Raw genomic sequence first — 18,410 nt, 5'->3', positions numbered from 1 at the left:
CATGTTCAGACAAAGGAGCAGACCTTGAGTTATGTCTATGAGAAATAATGTATGTATAGAGTAACTTCATGGTAGCAAACAGTATGAACCGTGAAATAGCTTAGCTGAATAAAAATGCTACAGACCCAAGAGATATACAACAAAATTGTTTATTTTGTCTTTAAAATGTAGAGGTTACATAAACAATGCATGCATATGACACCATGCCAAAAAATAAAATTAGAGTTTCAAATAAATGGTAAGATGAAATTAAACTAATGCACATAACCTGTTAAATAATGAGCCTATTAAGGAAGTTGGTGAGAAGGACTTGGTTTCTAGTTAGTTAACATCAGAGGGATCAGTCCTGCTAAATTCAATCTTACAAACAGGTCCTGCTAAACAGTTCCACTGAATTTTCTACAATCATGTACAATCCTGATCATAGGAGCCATTGGGCTTTTTTTGATGGTGACCATTGACGCTCTGTGATGGTGACTCCAGCCAAAACGAGTCATCAGTAAGCTTTGAAGTATTTTATCGTTTTCTCATTACAATCATAACCGTGATGACAAATCAAGATAATATAAAGCAGTAGTGAGATGGCCATTATATCTATACCAGACATGTTTCTAGCTATATAGTGGTTTCAAAAGGATATAGTAAAAATGACTTGGATGTAGTCCTTTAAGGTTTTTCTCAGAGCTAGTGTAACGATGTAATTGAGAATTAACTTTCTCCACAGTTAACTGCTATACAGCCTTATTCTGTAAACAACCTGGGTTCTTAACATGTTAGGAGGGGTCAAATGTGTGCTGAGTGAGCACATGGCAACCACTTCTCAACTGAACACTGACCCCTTGTGGTATGGTTCCTGATATCCAGAAAAGAATTGAAACTTTATTCTTGAGATTCATAAACAAGTAATACGCTACATTCTGGGCAACTTTGCTGTCTAACTACATATTCAAGAGAGAAAACACACTATCAAAATAAAATCATTAGGTCCTATAAAGAGGCCTTTAAAATGTTATATCTTTAAAAAGTCCAGAGTACAGACGTAAAACAAATGACAGTCACAGCACCTTGAGGAGCAGATGATCCCGTGAGCTGCCTCTCCTTCACAGAGCTGGTAAAAGTGAAACGCTACCCCAAAAAAATAAGAGGACATTACGGACTATAAAAGAATTTGGTTCAGAAAAAGCTTTTTTGCTTTTTGTTTCAATCAAAAGCAGTTTTACAATCTTGAGAAGTCTGAAAATCTAAGATCTGAAAACGAAGAAAAAAATTCACACAGTTCTTATATTACACTAAAAAGATACAAAAATAGTTGTGTGGTAGTTGTGTTGGCAGCTGAGACTGGTTTGGAAGGGGGCAGGAGGCTGGCTGTGTGTGGAGCTGCCGTGTGATCACATGATGGCACAACCCCGCTTGGCGGCACGTGGGTCTCCCTGGAAACACAAGAACCATCAACAGTTCAGAATGGATTCTCACCTACCACACCAGTATCAGCTTTAACACCCTAATCCAGAGTTGCTGCAACTGGTCGGCAACAACACTCCTGGATTGTGCATACATGTTTCTTTCCTCAAAGCTGTGTTAGTAAACAGGTGACTCAGAGATACAGTAGCTTGCTAGGGCAGTGTAAGGCTGTATCAACATCTCTGGATTAGATGGATTGGACCCTTCTTCGTCTGTTTACCTGCTGGTGGAAGAGGTCTTCCTCCATGACTTCCACTCCTTCGTCATCCTCCTCGCCCAGGCCTTCTTCCACTGATGTCTGGTATGTGGTGCTTCTCCTGGCCACCTCCTGTGGACAGTACCAAAAGCAATGTTGGTGGGTTGCATCGCTACTAGACTCAAACTGATCTGCATCAAACTCTTTTATTGGTGAAAGCAAGGGATTGTGATGTGAAAGGTCTTGGAATCAATTTTGCAATCTTTCTTCAGAGGTCATGAAGAGGAGTTGACAGCAGACCCTGAACTCAGTTCACACAGACACAATATGCATGTCTGCAGCTGATATAAAAGCAGAGACGGGTCCTGATATAAAAGCAGAGACGGGTCCTGATATAAAAGCAGAGACGGGTCCTGATATAAAAGCAGAGACGGGTCCTGATATAAAAGCAGAGACGGGTCCTGATGTCCCCTGGTGGAAAGCGAGTGTGCTGCCAGTGCACTAGGGCTGTCAAATAAATATCCCAACTTCGACTAGTCATCGACTTTGGGGGGGAAAAATGTGCAATCACAATGTGCAATCGCTCTTTAAATTGTAGATTCGATTAGTAGGCTACCGCACCTGCCTCCCGAGTCCTGCCCATCTTCTAATCATGCCAGAACACATTCCACATTAGTACAGAGTCTTTTCAACATGGGCGAAGAACAGCCAAACTATCCATCCAGGCCTACTTACTTCTGTAAACTCCAAGCACATATTCTCCTCAGCAGCACATAGTAAACAAGAAACGCTCGGCACTGATCAAGTGAACCGTCTCATCTTTTTGGTGATCAATCAAGCCTACCAGACATGGAACTGGGTGTTACTACTCAAATTCCATGAACATTTGCATGTTTTCAGAGACGGACGAAATATTAGTTCACGTTACCCTTCCTGCTTGTTCTGGACAATAGGCAACATGCGCCCTCTGACCAGATCTGACATTATGATTCATTTTCTATGCAAAATAATATCATACCAATAATCATCAAATATAGTTGATTTTCGGAAAATATTTAAGAGAGAAAGCCGAATATCATTTCTGAGCTTAGTTGACTGCCCTACAGGGCACAATCAACAAACAAACAAAGACAAGAAATGGGGGGTGCATTCAGTTAGGTAAATGCCATGTTCACACGTTGCCCCTGAAATGTCTGCAGCAAGGTTGAATTTTCTTGACCTGTGTTTGCTCTCATTTTGACAGTGAGAGTAACTATCATGCTGGCAAAAACAGTCATTGGCCAAAGGTTCACAAATATCCCATCAGCTTAGGGACCGTTTATTTATGGGAGGGGGGGGTCACTGTTGGACTTTAGAGTGCTTGGAAATAAAAATGCATGACCCTCCCTCTGACAGAAATATATTTATTTTATTTTTAAAAGTCGCACTGAAATGAAAAAAAGCATTCTGTCCCATTTTGGTTCACATAATTGGTCATAGTGTTCACCTATTCAACGATGTATGCCAAAAAAACTTACAAAATTCTACATTTGTTGTAATCTTATATCAAAGTATATAATTTCTTACTTCCTAGAAAACGGTAGGTCACGTGCAATGACGACAACAGGTACCTTAGATTTTAGGCCAATAATCTCACGACATCCACCCGTCAATCAACGCTATCCTTCCATCAAATCTGTCTAAAATTCTTAAAACCCGTCCACTTGTCAATGTTCCAATCAAATTCCTCTAAACATATGTCCCACCCTCATAGCTTGTTTGCATCGGAAATACGTCAAACTATGGAAGTTAGATGATCTCAAACGTCCGTTTCAGTGCGACTTTAAGTGTTAACCCTCCCCCACCAAAATATTTATTTTAATATGATGTTACTCGAAATAAGAAGAAAACTTGAACACAAAGTTAAAATCGAGTCGCCGATCGGCATGTCGGTGTCTGTTCGTTCTACATGTGAGTTGTTTAATCTACCTCATCATGCTGTATAGCCCACTGTCTGGAGAGGCCTTAGCACAAAGATCAACTGATAGGGCAGCCAAAGAGAAACGATAGCCTACACCTGGTCATACAAAACAGCTTGCTGAACTCCCAAAAGTTGAAGAAACTATTTTATTTTGATTGATTAAAATTTGTATGACCCTCCCCTGAACTCAAATTAAAAGACAGTAACCCTCCCCTGGATTAAAATGTAAAAAGCGTGACTCCCCTGTTGTCCTCCAGTAACCCCCTCCCATAAAATTCAAACAGTCCCTTAGCATTCTACTGTTTCTCAACTGCCCACTCAAAATGAGACTGTTTTTTTGTTGATGAAAAGATTTGCTAGGTTGGTTGAACACAGCCATGGGAGCAACAGGCTGGTGGAAGTAATGATTAAGGTTAGGAGAACCGAGAGTTGTTAAGTAGTGTTCAGTGAAGACCATAAAAGCAGGGAAAGATTTGGGGCAGAACGATGGGCCACAGTTTGCGTTTGTTTGTCAGGGTTTCTGCAAGTTTCACCCAAGTTGAATCCAATATTCATCAAGACATTTTAATTCAATTCGAATGCAATTAGATACCAATTTCACTGAGAATATAAACCGCAAAAAATGCGAGTCAAACCTTCACACAGTGATGTGTGTGTGTGTGTGTGTGTGTGTCGCTTACCTCTCCCTGAGGGTTGAGCAGCAGCACCTGGACGTCCTGCCCGGTGCCCCAGGAGGCCTGGCTCTTCCAGATCAGGTCTGTGGGGGGGTTGGTGCTCACGCCCGCGTTGAACGCCCACACCTGGGAGTGGAGAGACGGAGACGTGTAAGAGCAAGCAACAAGGTAACGACTTACTGTTCTGCAACTGACCAGGACTGTTCTGCAACTGACCAGGATTGACTTAGAGGGGCCTCGTTCCATCTCTCACAAGTCTTTCATTCCATTTACATTACCAGATTGATACAAATTGAATTTTAGATCATATTTCGCTAGCACTACTAATCAACCAAAGTCCCTTTTTTCCACACTATGCTGCTCCACACGGACGCTGCCGAGTGGAGAAGAGAAGCAGTGAAGCAGACGCTTGGAAAAGTGGCGGCGTGCCGAACGCCGTGCGGGGTGTGATCTCACCGTGACTTTCTGCCCGGCCTTGAGGACGTATTTGGGGGTGAACTTGTAGGTGGCGGAGACGTCTCCTATGGTCCTGGTCATCTCATAGCTCACCATGGCCTGGTCCTGGAGAGAAGGCATGGCACACAGGGGGTTAAAACACACACAGGCAAGGGAATAGTCTTACAGGTAAAGGAAATGTATGTGTATTGACGGGACATAACATATGTACACGGTACATGACAGTACTGGGTAATAGTGTGATAGTAAGTGCCTAGCATAAGATTCCCATTCACTTGGGCGACTGCGCTCATGTCAGTAGTCTTGTGTGATGATGCATGTAATGGATAACTGTGTGGGAAAGGATGTCACGTTTGAAGACATCTGCAGTCATGTGAGAGTACGCACACACACACACACACGGACGCACACACACACACTCTCGCACGCACGCACATTCTCTTTCTCTCACACACACACACACCTCCATCTCTCGTGTCCCACACACACTCTCTCTCCCTCTCCCGTCCGACCCACCTGTTCCCCGGTGTTGTGCAGACGGATGAACTTTCCGTCCGTGTCCAGCTCCTCTATGCAGATGGGGCCGGTGGCGGAGGCGGAGTGGGAGATGGACACCGAGCTGCTGGCCTCCTGCTCCTCCACGTCCACGCGCTTCCTCTTACCCATCGCCGTGCGCACGCTGCGGCTGCTGGAGGACGCCCGGGACACGGTGACGCGGGACGAGGGGCTGGGGGACAGCTTTAGTCTGGGGGGGGGGAGGGGATTAGATGGACGAACATTAAGCTCTGGTTTGCCTTTTCCACTGCATAATGCTTCCTACTTCAATACAAAGGAAGAAGATAAGACTTGATGTTCTCAAATGAGGCGGAGAAAGGAAAAGGCACGGAGCCCACACTGTTGACATAATCCAAATCAGCAGGCTGTTTTCTGTTTGTGTTGATCCTGGCATGGGGAGAGTATGTCTCTCAGTCTCCACACACAGGTAGCAGTTTCCAGGCATGTTTTCATGTGTGTGACCCCGCTAATTCTTAGTGCTCAAGTGTGAGTAGCTCTGCTGTGTCCGTTACATTCTGTCAGGACTCGTTTCCTTCCGGCAGGTTCCTGTATGCGTTGATGCGTCTGTGTGTTTTTGTGTGCGTCTCCTCCTCACCTCTCCTCCTCTCCCTCCAGCAGCTTCCGGTAGGCATTGATCTCCATGTCCAGGGCCAGCTTCACATCCAGCAGCTGCTCGTACTCGTCCAGCTGCAGCTGCATCTTGGCGCGGATCTCGGCGATCTCCCTCTCCTTCTCGCCCAGCAACCGGCGGCCGGTGTCCTTCTCCTGGGCCAGGGCCGCCTCCAGCTCCGTGATGCGGTCCTGCCAGCCGCGCGTCTATGGATATATTTACAAACCTTTACATAATGATTTGTTACTCACTTCTAAACGTTAATTTATTAACAAATACTTAACAAGTCATTAATAAGTAGTTTACTAATCGCTTGTTCATGATCTAATCACTATAAGTTAAGGTAATTGAAAATCATTAACTGACTATTAACAGACATTTAATACATAATTAATAACTCATGAACTAACAGTTTGTGAATGATGTAATAACTATTTATAATGGGTAGTTATTCTAAAGTGTTACCAAATCTTTTTTTTTTAATCAAATAATATTAGCCTACATTAGTTTAGCCAATTAGCAGTTCCTTAACGACTAACAAAAGATGCATTGTATAGTCATATAAATGACCATCTGCACACATCCCTATTATTTATACATTCAAATCAACTCAGACTAAAACGCATCATCACTGAATAACTAAGGTAGAGTCCACATGCCGGCCTAGCAATCTTGTATGGGAGCCACTTCAGACACCCAGCAGCATGGTATTCTGTCACCTCTTTCTGCAGGCTGGCCAGCTGGGCAGCCAGGCTCTCCACACGAAGGGACGACTCCCTCAGCTCCTCACGCGCCATGCTCGCCGACGAGCTGTTCATCTCCGACGACAGACGCACGTTCTCCAGCTGACACAGCAGAAAGACGGAGAGTAGTTAGGAGGGTTAGGGTGTTTGAGAGATGAAAGACATAGTCACATACGTGCACGCATAGATAGTTCAACACCTGCAAATGAGGAACTGAATGTGGAAGTGGGCGGTGGCCAGGGGAGGGGGGTGTCATTTCCTGACCGGACCAAGGAGGAAGTGCTCTAGTGAAGGCCGAGAGATGAGATGTGTACTTACTTCACTACGTGTCAAACTGCTTTTCTAAAATGATGGGAGAATTGTACAAACTAGTAGGAAAGGCGTGATTGCATAAGGTTGGAATGCAAATCAATAAATATGGCATCTACTCCCCATCGTACTCAATGTTTCCAGGAATCTTTACTGTCCACAATTTGATATGAAAAGTGATTTCTCTGCTTAAAACTTTGTGACTGACTTCGTAACCATGGCTCGGGTGTGTGTGTGTGTGTGTGTGTGTGTGTATGGGTGAATGCAGGTGCCTTGGCCACGTAGATCCCCGCCATGCTGTTTCATGAAATTCAGCCTGCTCTCTGCATGCAAGTGTGTGTCTGTAAGCGCGTGTGCGTGCGTGCATGCGTTGCGTCTGTGTCTGTGTGTGCACGCGGTCCTCACCTTGGCAACGTAGGTGCTCTCCATCTCTCCCTTGTAGAGCCTGACCTGCTCGTCGTGCTGCGCCCGCATCTCGCTGAGCGCCTGGGCCAGCTTGAAGTCGTACTCCGCATGGTTCCCGGAGTCCACCTCCACCAGGCGAGTCTCATGCCTCCGCCGCGTGTCCTTGATCTCCTGTTACACAGAGCAGGGGGAGGTCAGGGGTCAAATGGCCAGTAGTGTATAGGGGAGAGAGAGGGAGGGTGGGTGGGTTAACAAAGGATTGATGTTTTTGGTTTTAGACCCCAAGCTCTCAAAGCGAACCTGTGCACCTCCACTAGTATGTTTGAAAGGAAGGAGCCGTTGGAGGATGTATGACGTAAACACGCTCCTTTCCTGCGTACGCTAGTCAAGAGCTAACATGTATGGGGAGGAGTATGTTGGGGCCCAGATATCTTCCGTGGTTGGTGCACTCTGAAAGGATAAATGGTGTGCAGGGAGACTTGCCAAATCCAGTAAAGAGATGTGCAAAGACTTGTAATGTGGTGACAGTTCTACTAGTGTGAGTAGGCTATGCACAGTTTCTCTGAGAAATATGTTTTCACCGTTTTCCGGCTGGATTTGGCAAACGTTTTGCTATGCTGATTGGCTGAAGGAGTTAGTCTATCAAGGCAAGTACTCCCGCCCACAATGATCGTTCGAGATGGGGGAAAGGCCAGAATGATCTGTGGAGTGAAACAATGTGAGCTCGCTAGATCAGGATGGTCTTACGACTTACGAGGCAAGCTTTCAACCATGGTAAGCCTCTAAACAGAGTGAGCGCTCTAAGGGAAGAGAAACAGCCTCAGGAATATTGAGCAAGGGGAAGAGGGTGGAGGTAATAGATGTGATGCATGGTAAAAGTAAGTAATAATATATCATATCATAATAGCCTTACAACTTCACTTCTATTGTGTGTATATTTTTAATTATGTTTAAATGTACTTTATTGTGATTCGTTTTTATATGCAGGTTCTCTGTGCATCATCCACCAATGTACTCAGAAGAGCATAGCTGGGCTTTGGGGAGGGTTTGAGTGACACCCAGTGGCAGCATGCTAATGGGAGAGAATATTGCTCACTTCCTAATGTGTACGCATGGGAGCGACCACACAAAACAATAACTCGCACCCAGACGAGAGTTTGGTAGGGTGGTGAGACGGACGACTGTGGCTGGTTTCAGGTCAGCGGGTGCCGGACAGGCGGTCCATCGATAGAGCTAATCATATAATCTACCCCCACACAATGGGAAGGGCACAGCTATCCCAGGCCCCATCTATGGATCAGGAGCAACGCTCCAGGCACTGTGTAACTGACCGAATGTGATAGGCTTGGATTGAATGCAATGTGTTGATTGTATTTTGTATTACGTAAGCCTTATACCAGGGCTGGGGGCGGGGTTGAACCCTATAATTATCAACGTACTGCGAGTACATATTTAAAGGCCAGTACAGTAGGCGCATACCATTATGGAATGTTAGCCATCATGTGCAGAGTGATATATTTTACATTCTACAACGGAGAGTTTGGATACTTGATTCTGATTGGCTAGCAGCCGTTGTAAAATACTCTGTAACCCACGGCTGCGACCACATAACAATTAGTATTAGTGTGCCGTCAATCTCATTGATGAGGCCATTGATAAAATCTAGCGGTAGGCTACTATGCTTTGTGTAGCAACCTTGCCTTTTGCAGGTAACGTTACGATAATTGCTGTTTTGCTGCGAGTTTGAGTTCGTCTCCATTCCTGCCCGAGAGACAGAAGTTGAACCAACAGCATCAGCAACAGGAATAATCATTGTAATGTTAGCTAACTGCTTTTTAGCCACGTTAATAGTATGGAAGCTGCTGTCGTGTGCCAACTGGCTACATCAGTTCGACTCCCACACTTCCACACCCCTACCAGAAAAAATGAGTGCTCTGGAGAACTGTTTTAATAACTGCACCATAGCTGGAAATGTTCAAATAAACGTGAACCACCCGAATTATGCCTATATAGGCATATGTGAACAAGGCCTACCCAAATAGGCGATAGCCCATGTTGCCATTTAATTCAGAACTATAGCCTATCGCGGAAGATTATGTAAATACTAAATGATAAGAACGATTGGTAAATAATTGATTGAATGTCACTACTGAGTTTTTTTGTGAATGTATATGTAGCCTAGTAACCGTTGTAGAAAAGCAATTGACCACGCGAGGAAGTGGGTTACACAGGATTTTACAACAGCTACGGGGGTTTTAGTCCCTCCGCTATCGCGTCGGGCCCAACAATGCCCCGTAGCTGTTGTAAAATCCCGTGTAACCCACTGCGTCGAGTGGTCAATTGCTTAAAGGACAATGCTCGTTTTTGACAACCTGGACCTTATTTACAACATATTATAAAACGTCTGACTCACCGAGATCACTTTGGTGTAGTTCAGAGGTATGTTGAAGAAATTTAAAATCCAGCGCGAGCCAGTATATCCATGTAATGGCGGTGGTCGGGGCACTTAGAATGCAGTTTCTAAAAATCTATTTTCTGCCGCGAAACGGTTGTTTTCATCAATCTGTCTTTATGAATCGCTAGTTGTGCTTACATAGAGCATAGGCCTGTTGTGGTTTTTCACATGCCTCTGTAATATGATCTTTAGAAACGTCTTTAGACACGAAATAGCTTCCTCACTTGCTCCAGCACGCATGCGCACAGCATGCAATGTAAACTGCACTTTTTTTTCAATGTGGTATTTTACTAGCACTCATCTATCAAGCTTTTATGGCTGTTATCTGATCCACACAATAAAGTGGATTTCAGTTAGTCTAGTGCTTTCTTGCTAGGGGGGGGGGGGGTTCACCTCCTCAAACATGTTCTTGCGGAAGTGGAGATCCTCAGACAGGCTCTGGCAGCGGTTCTCCAGGTCCACGCGCAGCAGGGTCTCATCTCCCAGCTGCTTCTTGGCCGCGGTCATTCCTGTATCCAGCTACAGGTCAAAGAACAATGGGACTTAGAACAGCCAGATGGATCTCCCTGATAAAACAAACTGTATAAAAATGAGTGTTGCGGGGATGGTAAAAATATACTAATCTCTTAAGTGTGCAACTGAAATGGTTGTAGCTAGATTGCCTTCTCCTGGCGATTCAAAATCTGTGTTGTGATAAAATGCTTGAAAATGTGCTGATTATGAGAGTTAACTATAGAAGAGCTCTAACTTGATAGGCTATATAATCACAAAAAGTGATGAAATTACAAGTGGGTTGTAACTTCTGGAGTTATAGGTAGTTAGTGGTTACTAAATAAACGTTTATAAAACAACTTCACACATTCTAAAATGTAGAATCACTTCACTTTCTGATACCATCCCACAAAATTTTAACATTAATCAATAAACATCAACCAACCTCTTCCATAACAGCCTCCTGTCTCAGCCAACTATCTCACACTTCCTCCTGCTCTACATCTACTGTCCCCAGATCAAATGTCTCTCAGCTCAGTGTGTGGGAAGGCTCACCTCCTGGATCTGGCCCTGCAGGTCAGCCAGGCTGGCCTCCAGGGCCCTGTTCTCAGACAGTGCGGTGGCCAGCACGGCCTCCTTGGAGTTCAGCTGGGCCTCCAGATCCTTCAGCCTGGCCTGGCTCCCGGCCGCCTCAGAGTCCTTCTTGGCATAACTGCAGGGAGACAAGGAGGTGATGGTGCAGGAACAGTGGTTAGCAGTGGATAGTGAAGGCATGATGTGTGTGTGTGTGTGTCTGGATGGAGTGTGTGGAGTGGTGATAGGGTGTACGTTGGAGATTTGGGGGGTTTAATCGGTGGCGAGGTCATTTGGGTGGTGTCTGCTGGGTGGGACCTCACTGAGAAGTCACTACTAGGAGGGGAGGGTTGCTTTTGTAGGAGGGGTGATTAAGAGACAGATTAGCCAATTATGTAGGCCATTGTATCAACATTGGCCAAACCCTCTCGGTAACGACGTAAGAATGTTGCATGCCATTGGTTTTGGGGGGTTGAGATAGGATCACATGCTGCATGCTACAACAGTATTAGTCATTAGTCATCTCATAGATTAGATCAGTGAACCTACTTTTGACCACTGGGGAAGATCTTGAAATCAGGTCTGATCTATGCTACTACACAAGGGGTCCAGTCTAAAGAGGCAAGCAATCAGGAAAGGGCATCTACTATCCAGTTAGCTAGTTTATGCAAAAGATAGGTGCTGTCAAGGTGTAGCGTAATTACAAAGGATTAATGTCAGTCTCCATACTCTGGAAAACTGTTTTCCATCCAGCACTGAGATACTGACTGTCTGGACCTGTAGAATTCAGGCCTGCCATTCATTCCATACAACCAATTTACAATTTAGTGAAACATTAAACATGACTAAAACCCTGGAGACAGGTTTCTGGCTCTAGCTGGTCAGCAGACTGGAACTAGCGGTTATCAGATTCTTTAAGGGACCGTTCCAAATGTATGGGAGGGGGAATCTGTGGAGGAAAACAGGGGAGGGTCGTGCTTTTTTAATTTTAGTCCAAGGGAAGGTTACTGTTTTTTTGTTAAGAACTTTGAGCTGCATTTATTTGTATGAAAGGTGGCTATACAATTAACGTTTTATTATCATCATCCTTATTTTGATTCGAGTCTAGGGGAGGATCATACAAATTTGAATCGATGAAAATAAAAATTTCTTCAGCTTTTTGGAATTCAGCAAGCTCTGTGGAGTAGTAGTATAGGAGAAAAAAGATATGATGTTTGTGGAGGCTTGGCCATATTGGAGGGTCCAGGTCCATGCCCTCCCTTGGGAGTCCCCCGAGTGCAAACCAAACACAGTACTGCTTGTGTCTTGGCTGTGCAAACCAAACACAGTACTGCTTGTGTCTTGGCTGTGCAAACCAAACACAGTACTGCTTGTGTCTTGGCTGTGCAAACCAAACACAGTACTGCTTGTGTCTTGGCTGTGCAAACCAAACACAGTACTGCTTGTGTCTTGGCTGTGCAAACCAAACACAGTACTGCTTGTGTCTTGGCTAAGTTGAAACAAACATGAAATGGAATGGTAATGCAGCGCTTCTGTAGAGGGAAGCAAGTTTAAGTAAACCACTTGTGTTGATTAAACTTGATTTATTCATTTCATAATCAAATCTATATTTGAAACAATGTCTGAATGTAAGGTGTGTGAAGTAAAGACTTAAAAGACAGTCACTGATGTAACCCTCAATGGGAGGATTACATTCCATCCTGTGTGTGTGTGATTTCATGCTGGCGGGTCCAGAGGTCAACCGGTGTCTGTCTGACAAGCATGCTGTGACACCCACATTACCCCCTGGGCATTTCTGGTTGAATGAAGTGTCCATTTCAGCTTGTTCTTGTTCAACCATACATGTATGTCTGCATGGTATGTTATGGGAACTGTGCAAAATGCCTGAATGCATGACTGAGCCGTCAAAAGCACTGCTTATCATCACAAAGTGAGCATGGAGTTTGATTACTAGGCACCATAGTTGGTTTTTCGCTGGAGACATTTAAGGCATTTAGACAAACAAATTCAACTCAGGTGTGCAACTAGTTGAAATAAGATACAAACTGCCCTGTGAACATGAGCGTGTTTCCTCACATTCTGTAAACCTTTCAGACCTTTTTTAATTTCCTGTGCATACTTTGGTGCTTTTAAAGGAATAGGGTATAAAGTTAGGAGGCCCCCCTTCTTCAGGGTTAAATCAATTATTTTCTCCCCCTCTTGGGTGCGAGATGTATTGGAGGATTGAAGCAGTGCCTAGGTAGAGCCCAGTATGTGTGGAATGTACAAGGCATGTCTGGTATTTCACACATGGCTGTCAGAAACAGTCAGGGGGAGGATAAGGAACTGAACCTGCAGGCTTTTATGTCAAACAGGAATCCTAAGGATGATGGTACATGCCGAGGATCCTTCTTTTCAAGACTAAATGCATTATAGTTGTGTCATAACAGGTTAGGTTTTGTAAGCACATGAGCTGTAGTGTTTTCCACTACCTGAACTTCTTAAGTGAGTTTCTCTTTTCAATTAGATCAGGCTTTCCAATTACATCACCAGCAAACAAGGAGCAAATTGTCTAATGGCGCAAATCATGCAGGGTCCAGGAAAATGTGACAAATTGGAAAGAAACTGTTGTACAGAGCCATGAAGCCGGTCCAAACAGGCTAGAAGGCATATGTAGCTAGCTATTATCCAGACTAGCAGTGCTGGACAAAAGACCACTTTCAGTTGGAAACTAGTTCAACAGCTGGCTCAACTTGTGGGGACTAAACGCAACAACTTACATCTTGCAGCTGCCCTGTCACTCTAATGTGAACATGCATTTTACCTCAGGTTGTCCACAGCATGGCTGGTCATCTGTCCCCAAGATCAACTTACTTTTTAAACTGAATTTCATAGGGCAGCCTGGCAAGTAGTAGCAGCTGGCTCAACTTGTGGGGACTAAATGCAACAACTTGCATCTTGCAGCTGCCCTGTCCCTCTAATGTGAACATGCATTTTACCTCAGGTTGTCCACAGCACAGCTGGTCATCTGTCCCCAAGATCAACTTAGTTTTTAAACTGAATTTCATAGGGCAGCCTGGCAAGTTTCCAGCCCATACCACTCTAGGCTTTGAGCAAACAAGGTTGTATGAAACCTCAAATGATCATTTGTTTATCAAGAAGAATCTTCCATTTCAGAACTGGTCACTATGAGAATTCCATTTAGACTGACATTTAACCGGACTTCATAAACAACTCTCCATTAACATTCTACAACATGAGGCCAGGTTTCTCTAGCATATTCTAGCTTGACTTCCAGGGCAAAGTTTGTTAAGTCATATGAACTTAGTCTCACATTACATGTGTGCCAAATATGGATATTAGAAACTTTATTTTTGCAATTGCTTTAAAAATACACCAACCACCAAGCCAAGGACTACACCTCACAAGACTAGAGGAGGCTGGCGAGAAATCATCTAGAGTCAATGGTGCACCTGCTGCTGCCGTAGTTCCAAATAAAGGGCATCTGTTCAGTCTAATCTTCTAACAGGTGTAGAGTTTGTGTGCTCTCGGCTTCAGTCAATCAAATGGCTCACACTTCCACGTTCAATTAGGTGTTTCACAGTGGTAAGCTGTCTCGCCCACAGACTTCACAAAGAGAGTGATGAGAGATCCGGCTATATATAATATAGCTCAATCAATATGAAAAGCTGTCTGTCATTTAGAGGAGGTTCTACAATCTACATAGGGGAAATTCTCAAGACGTAGGAAATCCCTGTGTTTTTCTTCTGAGAAAAGAAGCAGCGCCCAAGCTTGGGGGTGTCCAATGCCCCGGGGGTAAATATATGCATAGCTGTGCAAAGCCACTAGATCAGTTACACATGCACATGAGGAACCTTCCCATCAAACAGATGTTTTTAGAAACCAGCAGACCAAATTTTCAGCAGGACTCCGTTTTTTCATCTTTGTGAGAGAGAGGCAACATAAGTTTTGTGCACCGTTGACCTTTGTCAATGAAATGACTCCTCCGAACCGTTTGAGGTGTTTTGTCCTGCTGATTGTAAATGCAATGGTTCAAGCACTTTACAATAGTTCAACATCAAAAATCGCCAAAGTAAAGTCTAACTCTTGAATCACTTCCATATCAAATCTGGATTTTGTCCAGCACCAAAATGCAGGTGGCCTATCTGAGCAGATCCTTCCATTGACAAACCTGTTTCACATTCTTAAGGTTGTATTTTACACAACATCCGTAGTATGTCAGGCAGCTGAGCTCATTAGAAAGACCACATTGCCTACCCCCACTGATTACCAGGCACGGGACTCCAAACAACTATTTACAAATGGGAGCAAGCAGGAGGGCTGGGATGGGAAACCAGTTTCAGGACAGGTTATTAGATTCATCTCATGAGTTGCTGACCTTAAACAGTATGCTGTAAATCACAATTCACTGCCACCTGCTTACAAAAAGCACCCAAATCCCTTCATAAAGATCCCTTCAACAAGTCATAAATTTGGGACTAAATTTAATGCAACCACCATATAACAGTAGTGGTAGGGCTATAGGGTGTGTAGGCTTTAAATGCTGTCACTGTATTAAGGCTCTTGAGATATAAGCCAGTGTGGGTTAGGGTTAGGGTTTAACCCTTCCAAATATAGTGGAGCGGTGAACTGGAACAAGTTACCTTTGCATGTTAAAAGCATAGGTAACCAGCATGGTTTCAGAAAAAAGGTAAAATCCTGGCTCATGGAAAAATTAGAATCATAAGAACTTTAACCTGTACTTTTCCCATGGTTGTTGTTTGTTGTTGTCTGTTTTTTATGCTTTGAATTTATGCCACTAATATTGCTGGATGCTGCCCAGCCATGTGCTCTACTCTGTCCATCTGTACTGTCATTACATCAAGGTCCACAATGGAAATAAGTCGATGACTTTGTGTTAACCTTGACAATGTATTCTTAAGCTATTGATGTAAAAATCTAATGAGTTTAACATTTCTTGTCAAAAAAAAATTCCTAGTGTATCTTGTGCCCGTTTTTTTCTGGAAAGCTTACTTCTGCTACTAAGATAAAGATTATAGATATTTCATATGATCCATATAGAAGAACATAGGCTCTGCCCTTTAATGTTGCACAAATAGCTGCTCATAATGGCTATGAGACGACACCTGATTTACGACACGTGATTAGCAAAAGTAGAGCCCAATTAGCTCTGAATATTCAGATAAACCATCTGGTCTGGGTCTAGCCCTAACCCTTGTATCCGACAGTTGAGTATGCAAATGAGCAAACAAATAACAAGAGGGTAACATTTTATTAGCAGGATAAATAAGAATGGTGCTGCTGAATCATGACTTATGGAATAGCCTCCCTTATAGACATCTGTATTTAGATAAACCTATCTTAATCAACTCTGTTTGGAAATAATACCTGCTAACGAACCACCTGAGAAATAAATACAATCTGGTTGAAAACTGTCTACCAGGTTATCCCACCCCCAGGAGTCCACTAATCTGTTTGGTGAAGTCACATGTACACCCTTGCTGAGTGCTTAATTCAATAGCAAAACAAGCTCATGGAACTTGAGTGCAAACAGTCATTCTTAAACTTCTCATGTGACCTCCATCGACCTATTCAGGACATAACATCCACATGCCAAGTCAGGGCATGCAGTTGGTAGTTTTTGAGACCTGTACTGCATAGACAGAACTGAAGTGACTATATCTCCTTAGTCTCTCCCCGCCACACACGTCCCACGCCCGGTCAGAGTAACCGCAGACTTCCCTGCATATTTAAGTGCTTACAACATAGGCAGGAAGTTTGGAGAGGCAGGACGTTTGGAGAGGGAACTGACTGGAGAGGGAACTGGAGAGGGAAGCGACCAAGTCGAATGCATTACACCCTCCAAGTAGCCTAAGCATGTCGAGTTAGTTTAATACTCTGTCAGTATTCACGGTTGGAAATCAATCAGATTTCAATACGGACATAATTCAGCGAATTTGAAAATTATTTAATTATAAAGCACGGCCAAGTGTTAGAATGAGACAGGGTATTGCAAAATAAACACTGCAAGTGACTTTAGACGTAGCCTACTCGATGGCTCAGGTTTCAAGATTGACGCAATGACGCTATAAAACCCATTCAAGGGTCAGGTAGGGGCCCCTCCCCCATAGGCTACTATCAAAATAGGTGTGGCACTTGAAAAGTCAAAGCCACACCAATGCTGTACTTTGCAATCTGTAACCATTGGGGCCAAATCAAAATATTCATACGGCGGGAGGGGGGTCTAAGATTGAGCAGTGGTCAATAGACTCAAATCACAAACCAGAGGCCTTTACAGACATAGGCTACAACAATTTTGTTTATAATACTTGTTTGAACTGCTACTACACAGGCAGAAACAAGGTTACCAGCTATCAACCTTCCGGGGAACTGCTACAAACATTACTCAACGTAACAAGCGTACCTCTAAATTCCAATTTGATGCAATTTCTTCGTGTGAGTAGGCTACACAGGCACAAAGACCAATTCGGAACTGATACCGGACAAATCAGTATCAGTATAAATCAATTATAATATACATCACCCTAACGAATGAAGTCATTATTAGGCTACTTACGTCTGCAGTAACTGTTCATGCTCGGATTTAATCTTTCCCAATTCAATTTGCAGCTTCGCGCGTTCTTTAGCGGTGTCATCGAGGGATCTCCTTGCGTCGGCGAGCTCGGTTTCATACAATGATTTTAACCCAGTAAGCTCCCGACTTCTTACTTCTTCCTTCTCGGAAATTTGGAGGTGAAGAATACTGTTTTCCGATTCAAGGCTCCGGACTTTATCAATGTAGATAGCAAGGCGGTCGTTCAAATGGCTCAGTTCTTCTTTCTCCTGCAACCTAGATATCCTCGTGGGGCTCAATGGAGTGCTACCGGCTGTAGCACGGGTGCTTATTCTTTGGCCGGCCGGAGTTGAAGTTACGGTCGCCATTATGAAGCAGAAATGCTGATTCAAACGGGAAAAACAATATTTGTAAAATTCGATATAGGTGAAAATTACAAAAAATCAATTAGCATCTAAAATATCGCTATACTTGATGTGAAAATTGTGAACACGACATGCACCAAATTTGGTAGCCTAAGCGGTGTAAAATAGTTGTGAAATACCAGGCTTCAGCTAACCTATAAAGCGAGGTAACAAAATGCTAGTCTCCGAGAGGCGCAAGTAAACCTAAAGTATCTCGCTGCAAGCAAGATGTGGAATAAGATTAAAAAGGCAAGCAAGCCGCAAGCGCATGCTAGTGTCTTACTTTGTCTCAACCGAATGAAAGAGGGGTTGACTTACTAATATGGCCGCTAATGAATATGTAAATGCAACGTGACCAGACCAAACCAATGGTGAGCTGTAACGCAATACGTCCTTTCAACTTCGGCGCTTGGAACAAAATTCAAAATAGATGGAATGCATTTTCTAACCCTAACCCATAACCACACGTGGTATAGGATAGACCTCATGATTTCACTATCGAAAGGGGGGTTTCTTTTTGTTTTCGGTTTCATTCGATTAAAC

At 43.7% G+C, this 18,410-nt stretch overlaps 1 protein-coding gene across 1 annotated transcript; it reads right to left on the bottom strand.

Moving 5' to 3' along the window:
- Positions 1-133: 133 nt before the first annotated feature.
- On the bottom strand, positions 134-18,139 carry lmnb1 (lamin B1). The gene is made up of 11 exons (XM_084441851.1): positions 17,467-18,139; positions 10,872-11,028; positions 10,218-10,343; positions 7,370-7,540; positions 6,632-6,757; positions 5,898-6,118; positions 5,264-5,492; positions 4,748-4,852; positions 4,298-4,417; positions 1,682-1,789; positions 134-1,430 (listed from the first exon to the last, which is right to left on the bottom strand). Exons 1-11 carry the CDS (start codon positions 17,829-17,831, stop codon positions 1,389-1,391), a joined length of 1,770 nt encoding a protein of 589 aa, XP_084297977.1. The 5' UTR covers positions 17,832-18,139; the 3' UTR covers positions 134-1,388.
- Positions 18,140-18,410: the final 271 nt, after the last annotated feature.

Source organism: Borostomias antarcticus (assembly GCF_949987555.1).
Source record: "Borostomias antarcticus genome assembly, chromosome: 8".
NCBI lineage: Eukaryota > Metazoa > Chordata > Actinopteri > Stomiiformes > Stomiidae > Borostomias > Borostomias antarcticus.
Note: the sequence above shows the minus strand (reverse complement) of the source record. Positions and strands in the feature narration are given on the sequence as shown.